The following is a 22,287-nucleotide window of genomic DNA, read 5'->3' as shown; positions in this document are numbered from 1 at the left end:
CCTGAACTCCTGATGTTTCTCCATCTGTTTAAAGATCTACTGGAGCTTCAGCCCTCATCGCGCTCGCACGTGTCTCTGCTTCTCCCTGCGAGTTTACCTGCGAGGCAAGGAACACATCAGCGGCGGTGTCATTAACCGTTCGAGAGCACAAGACTGATATGGAGAGGTAGCTTATGGTGTTTGTTCCTCTATTAAGAACTCCTCCAGATGGCGAAGGAACCCGAGACTGTCATTTACCTCCTCTTTGCGCCTTCATTAGTGTCTTGCGCAGGATTTTGGAAGGTGCTCTTATCTTTATCATCACAAATAGTTTAAGAAGTGTTGCTAATGTGCTGAGTCATTTGCTAAGGCCTTTTCTGATTCAGTCTGCTCATGTTCAACATTTGTGCACTCGTGTAATCCAGCTGAGCCTTATTATTGAATGGCACATTTACATACTGCCAGACCCCCACACGCTCTTATATAATTCATGTCATGTAGTTAAATGGCACGAGATGAGATTAAGACATGTTCTACAGCTGTGCTGAGGAAGCTTTCATATGCTTGCTTTAGCTGAAATATAAAAAAAATTGTTGGTAACTACATTGAAACTGACGGGTATGAATGCCACGGGATTACAAAAAAATGGTTATTGCAATCTCACAATTCTTACTTTATTTCTCAGAATTGCAACTTTATTGGGAATTTTCAAGTTTATAACTCAAAATAAAAAAAAACACAGAAAAGATTTTTAAAAAATTATGAAGTGGTAGAAACAGGCTTCCATAGATACTGTTGGGGACAAAACCCAAGAAACCCAAAAGTTCATGTATTTATTTCAGTAATTCAACATAAACTGTGAAACTCATGTATTAAATTGTGTATTTAAAATGTCTTTGGTTCTTTTGATTGTGATGATTTTGGCTCAAATTTAACAAAAACCCACCAATTCACGATCATGATCACAATTCACGACAATGGACCAACACCAGCAGATGACATTGCACTCCAAATCATCACAGACTGTGGAAACTTAACACTGGACTTCAAGCTACTTAGGGTATGAGCTTCTTCACCCTTCCTCCAGACTCTAGGACCTTGGTTTCCAAATGAAATACAAAACTTGGTCTCATCTGAAAAGAGGACTTTGGACCACTGAACAACAGTCCAGTTCTTCTTCTCTTAGCACAGGTAAGACGCCTCTGATGTTGTCTGTGGTTCAGCAAATTCCTCGACACGTCTGTGTGTGGTGGAACTTGATGTCTTGACCCCAGCCTCAGTCCAGTCCTTGTGAAGTTCACTCAAATTCTTGAACCTATTTTTCTTGACAATCCTCATAAGGCTGCGGTTCTCTCAGTTGGTTGTGCATCTTTTCTTCCAGACTATTTCCTTCGACTCAACTTTCTGTTAGCATGCTTGGATACAGCACTCTGTGAAACAGCCAGCTTCTTTGGCAATGAATGTTTCTGGCTTACCCTCCTTATGAAGGGTGTCAGTAATTGTCTTCTGGACAACTGTCAGATCAGCAGTCTTCCACATGAGTGTGTAGCCTAATGAACCAAACTGAGAGACCATTTTGAAAGCTCAGGAAACCTTTGCAGGTGTTTTGAGTTGATTAGCTGATTGACATGTCACTATATTCTTATTTGTTGAGATCGTGAATTGGTGGCCTGTTGTTAAATGTGAGCCAAAATCATCACAATTAAAAGAACCAAAGACTTAAACTACTTCAGTCTGTATGCATTGAACTTATTTAATACACAAGTTTCACCATTTTATGTTGAATTACTGAAATAAATGAACTTTTCCATGACAATCTAATTTATTGATATACACCTGTATATATGTGTGTGAGTGTGTGTCTAGTTTTGTATATTTTATAATATATATTCAAATTGTATTTTAAAATATATATTCATATGTATGTTTGAGAAAAAAAACTTTTTTGAGGGGTACAAAAAACATTACGCATTTCTAAATTAAGGCGGCAACACTGAACATTAATACATAAACACACTACTACTAAAACTAAAAACATTTTTTATTTAGTAAATTTATTTTTATACTATACTTTCTATTCAACACATAATCCTGAAAAATTACAGTTACCACAAAAATATGAAGCAGCAAGCACGTTTTCAACATTGATAATAAGAGATGTTTCTTGAGCAGCAAATCAGTATATGAGAATGATATCTGAAAGATCAAGTGATACTGAAGACTGGTTTAATGATGCTGGGAATCTAGCTTTGCATTACAGAAATAAATTGCATTTTAAAGTAGAAAACACTAAAACATCAAACTAATCTTAGTGACACCAAATTATTGTATGGTAGTGTATCACTCATTTAAAGAAACTCTTGTGTCTTTTATTTGAAAGTTGTGCTTTCTTGACTTTATTGATTAGTTAATTAAGTTAGTTCTCCTTACTTTTTGTTCTTCATATACTGCTTTCTCTGACTTTATTTATGTAAGCACATATGAGCTTTGAAATTGGCTATGATTTCCCATGTTATTTGGGATTTCTGACTGTATTTTGAGATAATTGTTCACCACAATCATCAAGGTCTGTGAGTTACACCAGTCTTCAGCAGTTTATCCTGGCCAGCCACATGAACAATAGTAGAAATAGGACAGATCATTTGAGTAGAAGTCTTCAGCAGCAATGAAACGATCATGAAAAAGTCATTTGCACTGGTACAAGAGTCCTTGACTAACATTATAAGTGCACTTCAGGGAGGAAGAAATACATTTACAGGAATATATATAATAATACAGAAATTTCTGGTTATGTTTATTAGTTTCAGAGATGGAAAACATGCTAGTAAAAGTGTCGGCTTAGCTGTAGAATAGTGTCTTATTGCTCCTGAGAGTAATCAAACACTGACCGACATGACAGAGGTCTGAGATCCACAGAAAACAAACTAACTAAACCCTCAGACTGAACTAGATTAGAAGTGAAAATGGAAAACTTGAGAAGGCTGTGAGGTCGCGGTGAGTGTTCACCTGAGCATCTTTTCTTTTTTTGGAAACCAGGTCACTCTATCCATCAAACACAGCAATAAAGTAGCAGAAGGAGAGGAGATAAGGTGAAGGTTGGTGTGTGTGTGAGAGCGCTAAAGTGGTTTTACGAAAGCCTGAGTGTGTGCGCAGATCTGTGCAATGGACTGAAGGAGAGAGAGCAGGAAAGATGAGAAGATGACACTCGTATCATTTCTGCAGTATGTATACTGTGTGCAGTATGTGAATGTTCTGCTTGCACAGAATACCTGTATGACCTGCTGCTTATGTGAAAACATGCCATGCACATATGTGCACATTTTGTACAGCTGTATCCTACAATTCAATGTAATGCACTTAACCTGAACTTTAATGTAAAAGTGTGATTAATGAACTGGAAATGATATGGCGATTTGTTAATATCGGAATGGAATACTAGTATACTACTTACTAGTGGTTGACCGATATTGGTTTTTTTTTTTTTGACAGCCGATGCCGATATTTTGGAAAGCAGGTGGGCCGACAGCCGATATATTTTTTTTTTTACATTTTAATAAATTTTTACGAAATTTGAAATCATTTGACAATGGATTAAAAAATAAAAGTGTAAAATAAACATACTTTAGATGACAACGTATTTTTCCACAAATACATAAATATTTAAGAAATATATAATTCAAAAGGAAGTTAACACTTTAATCAACAAGGCACTCAGTATTCTGGGAAGTCTGTGTGCATTGGGAATCATATTTTTCAAATAAAGCCGAGATAACACTCATTTTACATACAGCACACAGAAAAAATTAAACATGAAAAAATCAATGAATATGACAGTGGGCAAATACATAAAGCGCAGCATAATTTTAAATCACGAGATTCAAGTTTAAAGAATTCAATTCACACGGACCGACCGTCAAACAGAAAACACGCAATCATGCTGGATACACATAAACAGGTCACAAGATCACAAGAAGTTTGTGAAATTAAATGTTCATTAGCTATTCAAAGATTTGTTTAAATGATATAAATGCGTCTTTGCTTAATGATGATGGCAAATGAGAAAGTATTATAATATTTGCCTTTCTATTCCTAATTAAAAAAAGCAATTGTTTTAATACTTCTTATATACATTAATTCCTTTGTTTAACCATCCTATCTGCTTATTAGACAGACATCTATCAGTATTAGACAGAACTGTTAATGATAACAGAGAACAAGAGAGAGAGTGTGAGGTGTGTGTTTAGGCGCAGCCGCTCTCGGCACCGTCAAAATAAAAGTCCTGCCCCGAACACATCGGCCAAGCAGAAACAGTTATCGGATGCTGATATTTGAAAAATGCCAAATATCGGCCGATATATTGGCCTTGGCGATATATCGGTCGACCACTACTACTTACTTTTTACTTACTTTTTTTAATAATAGCATTGCTTGTGGTTGGTGTCCCTTTATTATTTGAAATAAAAATTGTTGCTTTCTTTTTTTTTTTCATTTAGGATTCGAATCACCAACTGACAGCCGATATTTTTTTATAATTAATTAAAAATGACTGTTTATAATTACAGATTTTCTGTTTGTTCATCATTGTGGGATGCCCAAAAGAATAGTTTTTTAGGAATAATTTGCTGAACATGTACTTGACCTCGGGTCATTGTTATTATAGATTCTGGACTGGTAGTTTGGTCGGAAGCAATGTTTTGATGATGTTAACTGATGAACTGGAGTGGTGTGGATTATTGTAATGTTTTTATCTGCTGTTTGGACTCTCATTCTGACAACACCCATTCACTGCAGAGGATCCATTGTTTAGCAAGTGATGCTTTTTCATTTTTGGGTAAACTGCTACTTTAACACTGTGTATACTGTAAATATACTACAGTAGGCAAACGTTATGTGTTCATACTGTTCACAGTATACATAATATTCAGTAAAATAGCCCTTGTTGTTGACTCATTTTATTAATCGTGGTTTGAAATGTTTCCATCCAGCTTTTATTCTCACTTGCAGAATCTTGTGCACTCTCAGTAAAAAAGGTACAAAAGCTATCACTGGAACAGTACCACTGCAAAAGATACTAATATGTACACTTTTGGTACTAATATGTGCCTTTAATATGTTCATATGCACCCTTTTTGGGTAAATAATAAAACTTTTTCAGAAGGGTCCAACCTGCCAGCTTTTGTACCTTTTTTTCTAAAAGAGTGTATTGTAATGAGGTCATCTGACAGCAGTGTAGCATACTGGTTGAAATATTTATTACTGCATAATGCAGTATGTTTCACATACTATATTTAAAACATAGTCGTCATGTTTTTAAGGGGGTTGAGAAGGGTTTAGGGATGCCAACAGTTAAGTTAAGATAAAACTTACTAAAATAGACATGCAATGAGGTCATGTGAACTCACAGTAACATAATTAGAAACACTTGTTTTATACTGCAAGACTCTTCTGTTCACAAAGGCTGCATTTATTTGATCAAAAATGGAGCAAAAAACATTAATATTCTGAAATATTATTACAATTTCAAATAATTGACAGTTAATAATTACAGCTTCTAATTGAATATATTTTAAAATGTAATTTATTCGTGTGATCAAAGCTGAATTTACATCATCATTACTGCAGTCTTAAATGTCACATGATCCTTCAGAAATCACTTAAATGTGATATTAAGAACCATTTCTTTATATCAATGGTGAAACCAATGCTTTTGTGGAAACAGTGATGCATTTTATTTTTCAGGATTCATTAATGAATAAAAAGCATTTATTTGACAGCCTTTCCTATCATGTTTGATCAGTTTAATGCATCCTTGCCGAAACAGCATTAATTTCTTTAAAAATGTGTTTTCTTTTGAACAGAGGTGCACTAGTAGCATGCATTGCTCTCTGCGCAGAACATTAGTGTTCTAAAATGAATACATCCTAGTAGATGTTTATAAGTTTCCCATAAACCTATGCATGAACCGTTGCGTTATCTTCAGAGGAAGAGAGTGGGGAATTTCATAATCAAGCATTTGATCTGGTGATGCGTCTGATGATGTTATCCTGAACTCTGCACAGTCAAAGCTACTACAAGATGAATGCATTTATTCATACATTTATTTATATATTTACATAAGTACTTTTCTGTTTACCTTTCACAACAGATAGATTAGAGGACAGGAAAGATGTGAGATGCCGTAATTCAATTTGTCCACCACTTTGAATTATTACCACGAGTGCATCTCCTCAAAGTGTGTGTGTGTGTTTGCTTTGAGAGTGCTTTCTGCTTGTGAAGCTGAAATTTTGCAGTCTTTTTTTTGTGTTTTCTTGCTTGCATTCATGTCAAGATCGCACAGCACTGATGTGATGTTTACTGTAATCTAACATCATGTTTGTTGTGACGTTTACTCTGTATTCTTCATATGCGCTTTTCATTTGCTCTTTGGCTGCATGATGTCTAAATAAAGCCTGAAAAGAGAGTTCAAAGTTTCACATTGTTCTGAATTTCTGTTAAAAAAAACAACATGTTTAATATTCCATCACCATGGAGACCAGACATGGAAACTATTCAACTTGGAAACAAGATGAAACTAAAAATAATACGCAAGTACAACATATTACAGAGCATCACAGATCTTTAATCTCAAAGAGTCCCAACGCTGGACTCTCTAATGTTAATGGGAAATGTATTAACAATCCCCTGAATCTTAATTTATGTTCTGTTTGAGCATAATATATATATGTATAATTTTTTTTTAATTCATTTGAATGTGCTTTTGTTTTATTTATTTTCTTTTATTTTTTTTTTTGCAATATTTTAGTTTTAGGTTTTGGTTCTAATGATTTTAGTTCTTTAATTTAAATTATTTCATTTAATTTCTGAGGCAACATTTATGATTTTATTTAAAATAAAAAATACAAATAGGTTTGCTCACTGTTTTATTTTGTTTTATTTTAAATGAGCAAAAACAATTTTAATAGTTTTATCATTTTAAATAACAACAGTTATTTATCATTTGAGTGTTTCAGAAGACTGGTCAGGAGTTCACAATTTATTTCATTAATGTGTCAACTTTATTCTAGTCCCACATATTTTCTTCTAACTCAATTATATTTAGTAATAAATAAATAAATAATTTCAATAGTAATACAGACTATAGAACTATAAACTAATTTTAGTTTTAATTTAGTTTTATACATTTTTCTATATTTCTATTATAGCCTTAATTTATATTTAATTTTTTAGTTCACTCATTTCAGTTTTAAACTTAAACACATTTTATTTCAGTTAGTTGCCAACATTTGTAATTTTCTGTGAAGTTTTTGAAGTTTAGGTTTGTCATCTAATATTTATTTTATTTTATTTTATTATTTCAGTCCTTTATCCCAAAGCTAATTTATATTTATGTATTTATTCATAAATAAATCAATAAAAAATCAGTAGTTGCTGGACAAGAGTACAGCGCTATAAATAAATTTGTTGCTTGGCTCACTTGGTTTTGGCAGAATTTGATGAGAAATGTGAGATGAATAATTGAGATCTCTGACTTTTGATTGCAGACTTCAGTATCTTGGCAAATCTGAGCACAGTTTGAGATATTGCTGAGATTGCTACGGGAAACACTGTGATCTTACTCTGGCTCATTTGTGATTTTTCTTTGCTTTCTGTGTGTATGTGTGAAGTAATTGAATATGACAGACGGAGGCTGCGGGTCACTGTGAGCTTTCTCTCTCCAGACATAAGGTAAGTCAAAAAGGTCACAATCAGATGTGCTTCCAATCAACAACACAGTCTGTGTGTTCACATGTGCATGGTGCAGAAACATGTTAAATAATCAGTTCAGTTCTCTTCTGCTATGCATTGTATCTCTGTGTCTGTATATGTTCAAGAGCTGAGGATATGAGATGTTTCATGCTGTGTTGATTTCCTCATAATAACTTCAACCTCAAAGCCCAGCAATGTCACAAAGCATTTATGTAAGTAATGTCTGTCACATGGTTTGGGTTCATCATTGGTGGAATTGTTTTAAAGGTTTTAGTTATTGCACAAATTGAGTTGAAAAAGTTCTACGAAAGTCCTCTTTACCTGTCACACTTCACGCACAAAAAGTGGGAGTTTCAAATGTAACCTTTGGCTGCTACATATGTTAATGTAAATAACCTTAAAACATTAAAAGTTACATTTGGAAAAAAAAAGAAAACACCTTCAGAATGATCAGTTTTGAAGTTTATGCAAGGTTACAGAATTTAGTTTCCATGGTGATTTTATTTTCTATTCTGCCGGTGACTTGTGACCCTGACCGTGACCCCTGGAGCAAATGTATTTATAATTCAGGACAATACATACATACAATACATACTAATACTGCACTGTTTCAGTTTATTAATAATCTGGCCTTGGGGAACATTTTTCATTTAGATAATTGGAAAATGCTGTAGATTGCATTTTGAAAGTGCCTTTACACAGGCACCATTTGGACACTGAAGGACATGTTTCTAATAGTAAAAATTAAGTTTGCATGTGTTTTCATATTTGATACATAATTTAATGGCTCATATAGTAGAATATAATGCGAATATGGAGGTAAAACACCTCAGTTTTATCCTGAGGCCCAAACATAAATATGCAATTTGGTGCAGATGCTGATATTTATAAGATGAAATTCTGATAGCTTTTAATGTAAATCAATGAGACCTTTATAACAGTATAACAAACAGACTACTGACATAAAATGCATAGAAACATCAGTCATCACTCTATATCTGCCAATAATGTGGCTTAACATTTTATTATCAAAGTTCTGTAGTTTTAAAATATAATGCAATGCAGTGCAATACAATGATGCAAATAATAATAATAATATATATATATACAGTATGTATGGAAAATCATGTAAACCTAAACTGGTTCAGACCAGAAAGTGTTCATCTTGAAATATTATTTTGATCATATTTATAATATTTAGAGACCTTAGAAATGTGCACAAATGTCATTGCATTAGATGCAAATGATCAAACAAAATGGAATTAACTGCAAACAAGGATCACCAAAACACACATTTCAGAGCACATTTCACAGAAAGATGTTTGTTTGGTTTGAAATGCTAAAATAATAGGTGTACACCAGTGTGAACTTGAGGAGAATTGACTTCCCTAAAAAAATCCCCAAAACACCAGCTGCTTCAAAAACACTGAGCAAGAAGTAATGTAGTGAAGAAGTAAAAAGAAAAGATCCTGCATGCATATGGTTTCATATTTCATTACCTAATGATTTTCATTGAATAATGTCTCATAATGCTGGAACTGTCTTCTAGCCTCCAGATGATCTGCTGAGGCCATCAGAACCTTCAAAAACAGCTGAAGACACACATCCTCCTCCTCCACCAGCCCTTAAACTAATCCATAACCATAAATAAAACCACTTTCCATTAGCAAGTTCCTTTTCTTCCACAGTTAGACTTCTGCTTTGACTTTGGTTTAGCCTTTTTGGTTCAAACTATTTATTTATTTGCATTTGATAAAAATACAATTAAAACAGTATTGAATTGAATTTAATATTATGAAAACATTTTACAGTTTGAAATAACTGTTTTCTATTTCACTATAATTTGAAATATACTTTATCCCTGGGATTTCCAGCAGCATTACTCCAGTCTTCAGTATCACATGATCTTTCAGAAATGATTCTAATAGGCTTTGCTGCTCAACGAATTTCTTATTATCATCAATGTTGAAAACTTTTTTGAAAGCTTTTATATCATGTATATTTTTAACATATTGCAACGATTATTCAAAAAAGACATTCAAAAACTTCTACTTACAATAGATTTAACTTTTGATTCATTAAATGCATCCTTGCTAAATAAAAATTATTAATATCCCTCTTATTATTTGCCTTCTGCTCTAAATCCCAGCTCAGTTTCAATCAGTCTCTGATTGATCTGTATAAGCGTGTTTGTTCACAATATTGCTAAAGCATTAAAACGTTATCTGGCAGTCGTTTTGACATTTAAAGACCCGGTTACTGTCGATATGAAAACCAGCTCGTTATTGACAGAACAACATGTGGAGTGAACAGAAACACTTACACATGGAAAGAAAAGATGGAGAGTGAAAGAGAGAGAGAGCAATACAAGCAAATGAGAAAATAAATGAGCATAAGGAACAAGGTTTTCGTTTGATCACTCGCTGATGTTTCAGGCAAATGTGTGTGTGCGTTGGCGTATGTGTGTGCTTGTGCCGTTCTCCCAGAGACCGACGTCTCATTAAATCCAGCAACTCTGACACAAACAGCTGATTCTTGAGCGGATCTGATGCCACTGCTGGCACACTGATTGTACTCAGTTCTGCTCTAAAGAGGACGTTTTCTCAATGTTAACACTGTGCTTTTTCCACAAGTGGACTTATAATGTACTCCAAGTCAAGATTTATTTAAAAAACAAATAACATAATTTCTGTTGAACACAAAAGTAGATATTTTAAAGAATGTGTGTAGTAAAACAGTTGATAGTCCCTATGACTTTCCATACTATTTCCATACTATGAGCAAACTATCCGCAACTGTTTGGCTACAGGTTTGAGGCTGAGTAAAAGTTTTGAGTAAACTATTGCTATAAGAATCAGAATGACTTAAATATTTTATTTCATATATTTAAAATATTTTTTTTTATTATCAAAAATTATTTGTGTCTTAAAATACCTTGAATGTATTAAAAAATATTTGTATCCTAAAATACCTTGAATGTACTGTAACTTCACCCTTTACCTCACTGAGTATACACTGATCTATGAATATGCAAATTAGTCCCAAAACTCACTCAGTTGCACCACTTTTACTCAAATAAACACTGTTGCAAATGCTACACAATGGCAGAGGCAATCTTGAGTCAATGATGATCGCTATGCCATTCATTGTCATTTTTAGAATGAATCCATGAGCCTAGACAGCACTAAGAGCACTCCCCTTATAATCACTGAAAAGCTGTCACACTTGGTTCACTGCGATCTCATTTCGTTCTAATCGATGAAGCTCTACACTGCATGATCAATCTCCTATTTACATCGTGTCTACACCTTGTTTGTTATAACGTGAGGACTCGGAAGCATGCAGAACTCAGCACTGAACAAAACTCCTACACCTTGAGTGGAGAGTGGATTCAGACTTAATTAGAGACCTCCAGGGGCACTTTAATGGGGGGAGGGGTGTATACCTCTGATTGGCCATTCTGTTCCACAGATATGAATACGATTGGCTAAATTGCTCAACACTGCAAAAACACTTTGTAAATAGAAACATATGACCAGAGGTGTAAAGAGTACCTTAAGACCATACTTGAGTTAAAGTATGGATACCTACTTACAGTGAAAATTACTCCAATTCCAAATCAACTTGAGTAAAAGTATTAGAGTATCTGATTTTAACAGTACTGAAGTATTTTACTTATACTAAATATAGCCTCAAAGGTGCACAAGTCAAAGAGACATGGCAGTCAAAAACTGTAACGTTGTGGAGAAGCTGAGGAAACAGGCAGAGGCAAGGATCTGTGTAGAGACATTTCATGGAAAAGCTAGAACAAACAATAAGCCAAAAACCACAGGGAACAAAGAACAGAATGATGGGCAAACAGACAATTATTACATTCAACAACTCATAAAGAACTAAAGAAACACTAGGGCTGTATATACAGTATACAGGAGGCTAACAAGCTAAGCTAAGCTAAGCTAAGCTAAGATAAGATAAGATAAGATACAAACCGTCTACAAGCACCACGGGAAGAGGAAGTGACATAAAAGTCCAAGACAAGGCACAGAAAACACACACACACACACACACACATGTTGGTATATGTGGTTTATGGGGACTCTCCATAGGCGTAACGGGTTTTATTCTGTACAAACTGTATTTTCTATTGCCCTACCCCAACCCTACACCTAAACCTAACCCTCACAGGAAACTTTGTGCATTTTTGGATTTTCAAAATAACTAATTCTGTATGATTTATAAGCGTTTTGAATTACGGGGACACTAAAAATGTCCTCATAAACCACCTCCTCATTGTAATACCTGTGTCATACCTATGTCATTATACAAATTTGAGTCCTCGTTAACCACATAAACAAGCTCACACACACACACAACAACAACAACAAAAAAAGAGCTGATTTGTGAATTTTGCAACAACAACAAAAAAAAACATCCTTCAAAAAGGTCTCTTCAGTGTAATGAATAAATAAAATAATGTTAAGTTAAATTAAAAAGTCAAAGCCTTCTCACTGGATGTGCTGGTTTCGGCCTCATAGGCAGCTGCAGTCATGTCCTCATCTCATTTATAAAACACCCGTGATTAACAACTACCTGCTAAGAAACTCAAATTCACATATAGCCTTGTTGATAATTTTGGGTAAAGGCAAAATGCACAACAAATAGTACTTTGAGTGCCCTGTAGTTGGCAATGTCACATCTTTTGTAGCATAAATAAACTGCTGCAGAAAGTGACATGCAAAATGTAATATGTAACTCCAACACTCATTCCAAATGCAGTGGAGTAAAGAGTAAAAGTTGCTAATATCTTAAATAACTACAAAGTACCCGAAAACATACTAAAGTACAGTAATTACATTTACTCAAGTACTTTACACCTCTGCCTTTGACCAGATATGGGGTTGGGGTTCAGTTGATCATGACATGTTACTTGTCAATATGGCGTTATGGTGTGTTCCAGTGCGAAGCGTCAGTTTAACATTGAAACTAGACAGCGAGGTAAGATATGGAAGTTGCAAATCATTTAATATTAGTCAGCTGTTTTTTACACTGCAGCCTTGCGTTATCATCACCCTGTCATGTTTTGTTTTGTTATTCAAACAATATATATGGGCTATATATGCCAATGTGCATTAGAAAGAAACTTTTCAAGCAGTAAAAAGTGATATTATGCTTCGAAATGTGTAGATAACTGTGTATTTAAGTACAGTGTATAGTACGTAATTTTAGGCGCAGTTCGAGCAAAAGTCATTGCCAGGTCATGGACAAACATATTGGCACTTTAACTGTGAAGATGTGAGGATGTGAACTTGTACACGTCTGATTATCATCCGAGCGTGTGCCGGTGACCCTGCTCTCGACTTGGCTTGCGGCTTCATTAAAATGACAGTTCTGTCATGCTGATGAAGTCCACCGGCGAACGAGTGCTGACGTGACCCTCGGGTGAGCGAAAGCCTGGTTCAGAAGCGCTTCGCTCTATTTCTTGATCTGTGTCTGTTACTCGGAGAGTAGGCTATTGATGTGTGTATGTGAGTGTGTGATGGGGTGAATCCAATCACAAACTCATTTTATGGAGGTAATTTTCTTCAAGGTGACTCAATTCGGCCTTTATATATTGAAGCTAAATGTACTGATGTAACTGTAAAAAAATCTCAAACTCAGCACACACACACACGGAGTGCAGCGCTGCAACACACAGATACAGCAGACAGGATGCCAATCACCGAGCGCTGAGTGCCTGTCAAGTGAGGAGTTTTGCCGCAGAGTGATTTCGACAAACCGTAGGAGCGACCCAATCTCACTGCTATACAAATACTATGATGCGTACTTGCTTCTGTAACACACGAGGGCGTATAGCCAGTGTTTTTGGGCATCCTCTGGGGTTATGGATGCTGGGATAGAATTCTTACCTTGCGATCATATCACTGCCATAACTGAATTATCTCCACAATAGCTGCACTGACTCGGTTATGGCCATGTTGAATAGAATGAACAACAGATAACGCTGGCACAGTGGGCTATCTGAAGATTGTGTTTGCCCAAGTCTATGTGCTTGTGTGTGTTTGCCTGCATATTATTCATCGCTATTGGATTTTGAAGGTGTGGTGCCACAAGTGGTATCAGTGTTTCACTGGCTGGACATGATTCCTCCACTGGAATCCTTCTGGTTATTGACCATGAGCTAATTCACCATGACCAACAGTAGTGTTGTTTACTCTGTCGTATGTGTGGTTTAAATGTTTCTTTGCGTTCTGTTTTGAAATAGAACAGTAACGTCATAAATACAATAAATATTGAAGTCATATTAATACAACAACAGCTCGTTCCTATTTATTACATCTTTCTAAAGCTCAAGAAAAGCTACAAGAATACTACAATAATAAATATTTATTTCTGGTTTTTATATTTATTTATTTTGTATGGCATGGTTCTTAAGCTCTTATTACAATGTTAAAATTATTCTTAGGTCAACTTATATGTTTTTTTTTTTTTTTTACTTTAAGGTATTCCAAAAGTTTTCCAAACTTTCAATGACACAAGTTTGCACCTTCATGCATTTCTTTCTGCTGCAGTATACTCAATATGATTTTTAAAGTCGAACCAACAAGTTCAGCAGGTAAGTACGATTTATGCATTTTTTAGTTCAAATACGCCTAGACTCAAAAAACTTGTTTTGTAATTCAGTTCCATTCACCCTGTTCCTAGCATGCATGAATCATTAATATAGTCGCATTTGACCAGTTTTATTTACTGTTGCGTTAATTTAGTTGGCATTTTTTATAACTTTTCTTTTTCTTTCTTCTACGAGCGAGCAGCACATGGTGGTTCCATCATAACATCACTTTCCAAAACTCCCTCTGTTTCCTGGAGGTAGTGCCAGCCTCCAACTTCCACCTGATCTGCTGAGACCACAACCTTCTAGAAACAGCTAAAGACATCTCTTATGTGAGCACTTAAACCACCACGGTAAAAGACCCATAGGTCCTATAAATAAATTCCGTCCTAGATGCTGTAAGCCTATACTCTAAAAACCTGACTTTTGAGCTATTGCAAGTATGGCTCTTGTATGATAAACTGCTTAAGGTTTTTTTTTTATTTGTAAGTTGCTCTGGATAAAAGCCTTTGCTAGCTAAATGACTAAATGTACAGTATCCATCTTATTTTTTACGTAAAACCGGCCACGGTATTTGTAACTTTAATGTGCGAGATTTTCTGTCATTCGTTTTCAGCTAGGCATATATTTTTTAATTGTACAAAACAGTTGCTGCTTGATATTTCACACTGATATTTGTTATTATTATATTATTTGTTATCATAATGTATTGCATTACTTTTAAACATACTAGTTTGTAGCTCAAATATATTTACCCTTGCCTTGACTGTATTTTATTTGATTCTATCTCATGTAGCCCCGCCTCTTTTTTTAAATCACAGCTGTAGTTGTCTTCTGTCTTCCGGTTTGTATTTCCACAACATCGAATTCCTACGAATCTCTAAATCGTACGAAATTATGAATTAACCGCTCCTTTAAAAACTTTACGTCAACTGACATGTCTTATGACATCCGATTCGAACATTATACAATGTGCACGATATTAATAATTCTTAACTTAATAAGTAGCCTAAGTAACAATTAGTAAATTCCACTTCACCAACTTATTTATCAAGTAAAAAAAAAAAAAAAAAAAAATCTAAATATGGCTACGCACTTGTTTCTCTAACGCAAAAAGTCAAAAACGGTTAGTGAATCGGAAGTCTCGCACATTTACTGAAAATAGTTTACTTGCATTGTAGGTGGGTATTTTGCAGGTTCACAGAAAAGCTCTCATTGAAAATTAATTATGCACGGTTGCTGATCCTCCTTGTAAACCATCTTAGTTTTGTTTAGCCTACCGTCTGAACGCTGTTGAAACCGAGATCAGTTCCGTTCATATTTACGGTAATAGCATAGCTATATAACCCTACTCCACGTGCTGCCATATATTCACTTATCTTATTATTAAGTAAAAATATGAATTAATAAATGATTCAACCTGGCGACATTAAATTACAGCATCATATCATGTGCATTTACACCTAAGTTTGGTATCATCCAGATCGCAAAATCATCTATTTCAGCAGAAGATCCGTCGGTGAATCCGGTCCTAGTGTTCGCAGTAGCCGGTGGAGGGCAGAGGCGGGCAGCTGGATGCGGGTTAAACCGAGAAACGGGACTCACGCTGCTCATATTCGGCAAGCACCGAGCGCACATGCACGCAGCTGGGTGCTGGATGCAGAACACCCTGACCGCATCCAGAGAGAGAAAATCAGCACAAACACATCGCAATTCAGCGGATGAGCGCGCGTTCTCAACTCACGAGCAACTCATGCAGAGGAGTGTGAGCGCGTCTTTGGAGAGCGCGTTTGGATGAGAGCTAGAGGGCGGCGACGCATCGCTCCTCACCTCCAGTCCCGGGACCTTCTCCTGATCTCTCCGTGAGGAGCGCATGCAGAATTTGGGACGCGTAACGGCGTCGGTCCTCCGTTCACCGCCACAGCAGCTCCTCCGTAACGACCGAAGCAAACCGTAGAAGGAACGAATACTCCGCGCGGAGGAGTTTCCAAACTCCGAAGTCATGGGGGAAAACGGACGTCAGAGATTTAGATTGGGATTAGTGCTTCTCTTTCCGTGGGTTCTGCTTCAAATAGTTGACGCGCAAGGTAAGACCACCTTCCAGTTATAGAGAGCCAATTAATGTCTTACTGAAAGTTTATTTTATTGTTGACCTACTTAAATCTATATCATAGCCTACATTGCGTTCATCATTTATTCACACATCACCGGAATATTAGCCTATAATAAGAACATTATTTGATGTGTCTTTTTGTCGCTGATTTTGTAGCCTATGTGCTGATGTTTGGCAATTTTGCACACAAAACAGCCATGTCAGTGAAGTACTATGAAACTGAAATGGAGATCTGCTCTGAAGATCTGATGTGGAATTAGAGTCATGTTTAGGAGTATACCCATAGCTTAATTTAAAACACCGACCATAAATGTTTTCTGTTGATTTTTAATTAGGCTATTTTTTTTTTTTTTAATCTCTTTTACTATGGTCCGGTGTCAAAATTAGATTTGAGGAAATCATTAATAAATAAGTTTATGCACAGCGCGAATTAGGCTATTCATTGACTTTTATTCGATGATCTTTCTGTCTGTTGTGATGTCGTTGTTGTAACTGAAATGTTTTCGCTGCAAAACTGGTTCGGTAAATCCATTATTTGACCGTTTATCTCCCTGGAGATATGTCATTTATGAAGCATGCATGGTATTTTGTCATTCATCAAACATATGATCAAAGATTTCTGTATGTCAGAGTTTCACAGCGAGATTTTCCATTCATGTATTCTTTTCGAGGAATAAGTTTTACTGTAAGACAGAGATTTTGGAGATGTATTAAAAATCTTTCATATTTCATCTCTTGCATTTGAACACATGACCTATAGGCAATAATAATAATAATAATAAACCATAGGCCTAATTGTTTAAAACTTATTTTAGATGTATAGGCTAGTAGTATTAAATTACATTTTTATGTATTTGAATTTTAAGTTTACATTGAAACATGTTTGTTGAAGGTGTTATTTGACTATGTTGTGCTGATTTGATAATAACATTGTTATTCATTGGCAGTCAAAATTATTATTCAATGCTCTCAAAAATGAATATTCACATCAGCCATAATTTTCTCACTCTCATGTAATTCCAAACCCTAATGACTTTCTTCCATGGCGCACACAGTGTCTCTGCCAAGTGCCATCCTTGATATTTACTGATGAGTCTGAATGGGCACAAGCACAAACGGGAATTGAGAGCTGTGTTGGAGGAGGAAATTTAATTCAAACAGTTTTGGACTGTTTGCCACACAACTCTGTTGTATGACTTGGTAAATAGTGCATAAGTCATACTTTTAGGGAGCTTTTTAGAGTATGACAGCATAAATCATTACACACTTCCAATATATGGAAAAAAGCAGGACAGAGACTTTGGGTTGCATGGAAGAAAGAAAGTTGCATATGTTAGAAATTACAGTGAGTAAACGATTCCTCTCTTTTCTTAGCATTTGATCTTTCTCTTTACATTTTAAGTATGAGATAATGCAATTTTGCTCTCGTTTCAGGATTTACAGAAAGTTCTGTTCTAAATTTCTGCTCTAAATCACTCTATTATAGAAATGCGAAGCATTTTCCCATTTCCATCTGTGTGAATGCATGCTGTAATGTTGAGTTATGAAATTAGAGAGCATCTGTCTTATGTCTCGGTCTTTGCAGAGTGTTTTATGAGTCCGTAATGGAATCAGGGTTCACATGTGACTCCAGTCTGCTGAAGAGCAGGACGTTGTTAGTGGAGTGAGGTTTCGAAGTCACTTTAAGGAGACAAGACAAAGTGGGAATGACTCCGTTTGTATGCCGTGCGTGTGTGTTTGTGAGTTTAGGGTAAGTGGTGGCCATCAGCTCGGAGACACAAAAAACCCAGCAGCCCATTAAAAAGCCATTAGCTAAAGCTGCCTCTCTTGCCACAGAGTTTGTGTTGTGTGTCAAACAAACAGCAGGGCAGAGCACAGAGAGAGAGAGAGAGACAGGGCTGTAAGATTTAAGAAAGAAAATCTCAATTCTGGTGGCGCACTCTTAAAGTCGGCATGAAATCAAAATTGACTTACTACTTATTTTCTTAATCTATGACTCATTGTGAGCAATTCATTGGTGCATGTTATTAAAAATATATATATATTGCCCATGAAACGACTTTCCACTTCTGGTGACATCATCAAACCCTCCCGTTGAGCTGTATTTAAATATGTCTCACCAGCCCGATCTCATGGCAATTAGATATTTTACAAGGTTGCTAATTCATACAGATTTATACGATTTTTGCTAAATAGTAAATATTTTACTAGTTGCACAATTCCTATGAATGTGTACGAATGACCTACACCTAACCCCGCCCCTAAGCCTACCCATCACTGGGTGTAGACAAATCGTACAAAAACCGTATGAGTGAGATCATACAAATTTGTATGAAATAGTTACCTCATACGAATTGGTCATGAGATAGCGTTAGTAGCACCTGTTTTCATGATCCAATCAGTTTATGATGTATTAAATTAAGCCCTGCCCCAAATTCTATACAAATTTTTTAATGTAATACCATTTGGGGTTGTTACGATTTTTTACGTTTTTGAATGAAGTCTCTTATGCTCACTAAGGCTGCATTTATTTGAACAAAATACAATAAAACAGTAATATTGTGAAATATTATTACAATTTAAAATAACTGTTTTATATTTGAATTTATTTTAAAATGTAATTTATTCTTGTGATGCAATGCTGAATTTTCAGCATCATTACTCCAGTCTTCAATGTCACACGATCCTTCAGAAATAATTCTAATATGTTGATTTGCTGCTTACGAAACATTATTATCTATATGTTGAAAATGGTTGTGCTGCTTAATATTTTGTGGAAATCACATTTTTTAGGATTCTTTGCTGAACGGAATGTTCAGAAGAACAGCATTTATTTGAAATATATATTTTATTGTGATATTATAAATGTATTTACTGTCACAGTTGAGCAACTGAATGTGTCCTTTCTGAATAAAAGAAGAGTAGTGCATGTATGTAAAATGGGTTGCAAACAGTGTTTCTGGTTGACTCAGGGAAAAACATCCACATTGTCTCCAGCACGTACACAAACAGTGAAATAACCCAATTTAGCTGTGTTCACTGGAGTGGTGCTGCTTGGATTTGTCTGGTACAGATCAGCAGGTCAGGCTCATTTTTCACACTGCGCTCACACTTTTCACACATCGACCCGTGAATGTGTGTGTTTTTGTGTTAGGAGTGACAAAAACGTGTAAGAGAAGCTCTTCGAGACAGGCCTAGAGTTCACGCGCAGTTCTTAACCTCACTGTCTGTCGTGAATAGTGACTTCTGTGCGGTAGAATCGGTTTAATGTTTTCTCCAAGCACAGCTGCCCACACATCATCTATAGAGACTGTAGATGGGCTGTTTACTATGATTGAAGAGGACATTCATTGGTGGTGTTTGCTAAGGCAAAAAAACCCCTGCTTCTAAGTATTAAACTTCGGAGTGTAATTTATACCGGCAACAACCCATTACGCTCTAGGATATATAGGTGGCAAGTTTTGCATGGGTGATCAGCACTTGTTTCCTCAGTAAGGAATAGTTCACTCAAAAATGAATTTGCTTCAAAAAAACATTTGCTGGAAATGTACTCACTCTGTGGCCATCCAAGATGTAGATCAGTTTGTTTCTTCATGGGAAGGAACAGAGTTGGATAAATGTAGCATTACATCACTTGCTCACCAGTGGATCCTTTGCAGTGAATGGGTGCCATCAGAAGCTGTGTTTCCACTGCTGGAACTTTGCCCAGGAACTAGGGACTTTTGCCTGGTACTCGGTGTGTTTCCACCGCAGGAACACGGAACTAAACAAAGTTTCTGGTAAAAAAAAGAAAGTCCCTGCTCGTGAGGTAGTACTTTTTCAAAGTTCCGGAGCTTTCAGGGGCAGGACTTGGGCGCTAAACAAGCTGATTGGTTGAGTTCATGCAGCACTGTGATTTCAACCACCATTTATTCAGATAATTTTCAAAATATTACTGTTATTGTGTCCTGAAATGCAATTTTAAAAGTATTTCAGGTGAGAATGTAGATGTTTAAAACTCAAATCAGCAGTTTGTTTATGAAGACAGCGCCTATTTAAAAATGTTTTTCTCTGATTTCAGAGACGATCAGCTCCACACAATCAGCGAGAGCTCAGTGATCATGTATCCGCCGAGAGCAGCCTCACCTCGGCTAGTCCTTCTGATGTCTCTTTAGTGGTTAAACATAACATAAAATATAATTTGTTTAGGGTTAATATAACAGGTAATCCTTGGTCTGTATTCAATTTATTTTTAAAATGAAAATAAAAAAGACAATTGATATAATATATCGTTTAATTTTTTTCATAATGGCTGTATATATAAACATTTCCCTGAACTAAGTACATTTCTGCAGCTATTATGTTCAAATGAAAACGAAAGGAGGCAATATTTGATATCCTATTTCCTTTTATTGTAAATGTACAGTGAGGAAAACTGCAGTAGCCAATGCGAGCTGACTGATGTTATCAAGTACGCTGCTGTTTGCAGAATTACAGGATTTGTGTCATCGCGGACATCACACTCCTGAGTCGAACTCACAAAGTCCGAACTACCGAGGATGCAAGTTCGAAATTTGCATACTTTGTGACGTCACCGGTCTATTTGCCTAATCTTCCCGGTACTTTAGACTTTAGAGGGTTGACTAAACAGCTGATAAAAACATCACAATAATCACAGCCCATCAATTCATGTCTTTTGAAGTGAAAAACTTGGTGTTTTTTTTAAGAAACAAATCCAACATTAAAGTTTTTAACTTTCAAAATGTCACTTCCGACCAAAATACCATCATAATCCATAATAATGCTTTATCTGGTTGTCCTAACACATCAGAATCCACCAGTATATTTGTTTAGAGCTGTTTTGGCTTGTAAACGGTGCTTGATCTGTCGGCACCCATTCACTGCAGAGGATCCATTGCTGAACAAGTGATGTAACAAACTCTTGTACACTGTGGATGGCCTGATGGTGAGTACATTTTCAGCAAATTTTCATTTTCGGTTCAACTATTTCTTTAAATCTTGTTGAGATATGAAGTCAAGTTTGTGGTCTAATGTGACTGCTGCCATTTATACTTTCACTATTGTCAACTTAGAATCTTATCCTCAGTCGTAATATATTAGCAGATAAAGAATAGGAATAGAAAGTGTGTCATTGCTTTGGGGAAAAATGCCCATGATCCTTTGCAGTGAGGGCTTTCAGCCAGTAGGAGATGAGTGTGGCTGACATTAACCTGCTGACCCGAGGGCATGAGTGTATCCCTGCACTCACTGTTGAAGTTGCATGTGTTTAACGTGAGTGTGATTTAAGAATCGTGCTGAATACAGAGGAGTGTGTGAGTGGCGCGGAAGGTCTTTGTTTTATGCTGTTCTTTGTGTCTTTAATTGGATGAAAGTAACGCAACCATTTCGTCATCCACACAAAGACTGTCAGAGATGATGTGTGTGTTTGTGTGTTTGTGTGTGTGTGTGAACATCTAAAGGCCTTTTCACATGATTCGCGTCAGGGCTTGAATGTGCCTCTTTACACAAGCGTCATGTGCAACTTTGACCTCAAAATGAATAGAGCTGCAGATTGCGTCAAAGGAGGTCGGTACCACAAGGTTAGCAGTGGGGCTGGAAAATGCAGCTAAATCAATAATAACTTTTGGCTATATTAGTTCACTTTAAAACAAAAATTCTGCCCTCATTTACTCAACCTCAAGTTGTTCCAAATCCTGTATGAGTTTCTTTCTTCAGATGAACACAAAAGACACAAACAGTGGTTGGTAGCCATTGACTTCTAGAATACTTTTCCCAAACAAACAATATTATTTGTATTGTGAAAAGCATTATAAAAAATAAACGTTAAATGAATTTAATT

At 35.9% G+C, this 22,287-nt stretch overlaps 1 protein-coding gene across 1 annotated transcript in view; it reads left to right on the top strand.

Moving 5' to 3' along the window:
• Nucleotides 1–15,832: 15,832 nt before the first annotated feature.
• Nucleotides 15,833–22,287, top strand: part of unc5ca (unc-5 netrin receptor Ca) — a 139,140-nt gene continuing 132,685 nt past the window's right edge. Inside the window, exon 1 of the mRNA XM_026240521.1 lies at nucleotides 15,833–16,422. Coding sequence (XP_026096306.1) covers nucleotides 16,338–16,422 — 85 coding nt within the window. The 5' untranslated portion in view covers nucleotides 15,833–16,337. The remainder of the gene's footprint in view (nucleotides 16,423–22,287) is intronic.

The sequence above is a fragment of the Carassius auratus genome, linkage group LG30F (genome assembly GCF_003368295.1).
Source record: "Carassius auratus strain Wakin linkage group LG30F, ASM336829v1, whole genome shotgun sequence".
Lineage (NCBI taxonomy): Eukaryota > Metazoa > Chordata > Actinopteri > Cypriniformes > Cyprinidae > Carassius > Carassius auratus.
Note: the sequence above shows the minus strand (reverse complement) of the source record. Positions and strands in the feature narration are given on the sequence as shown.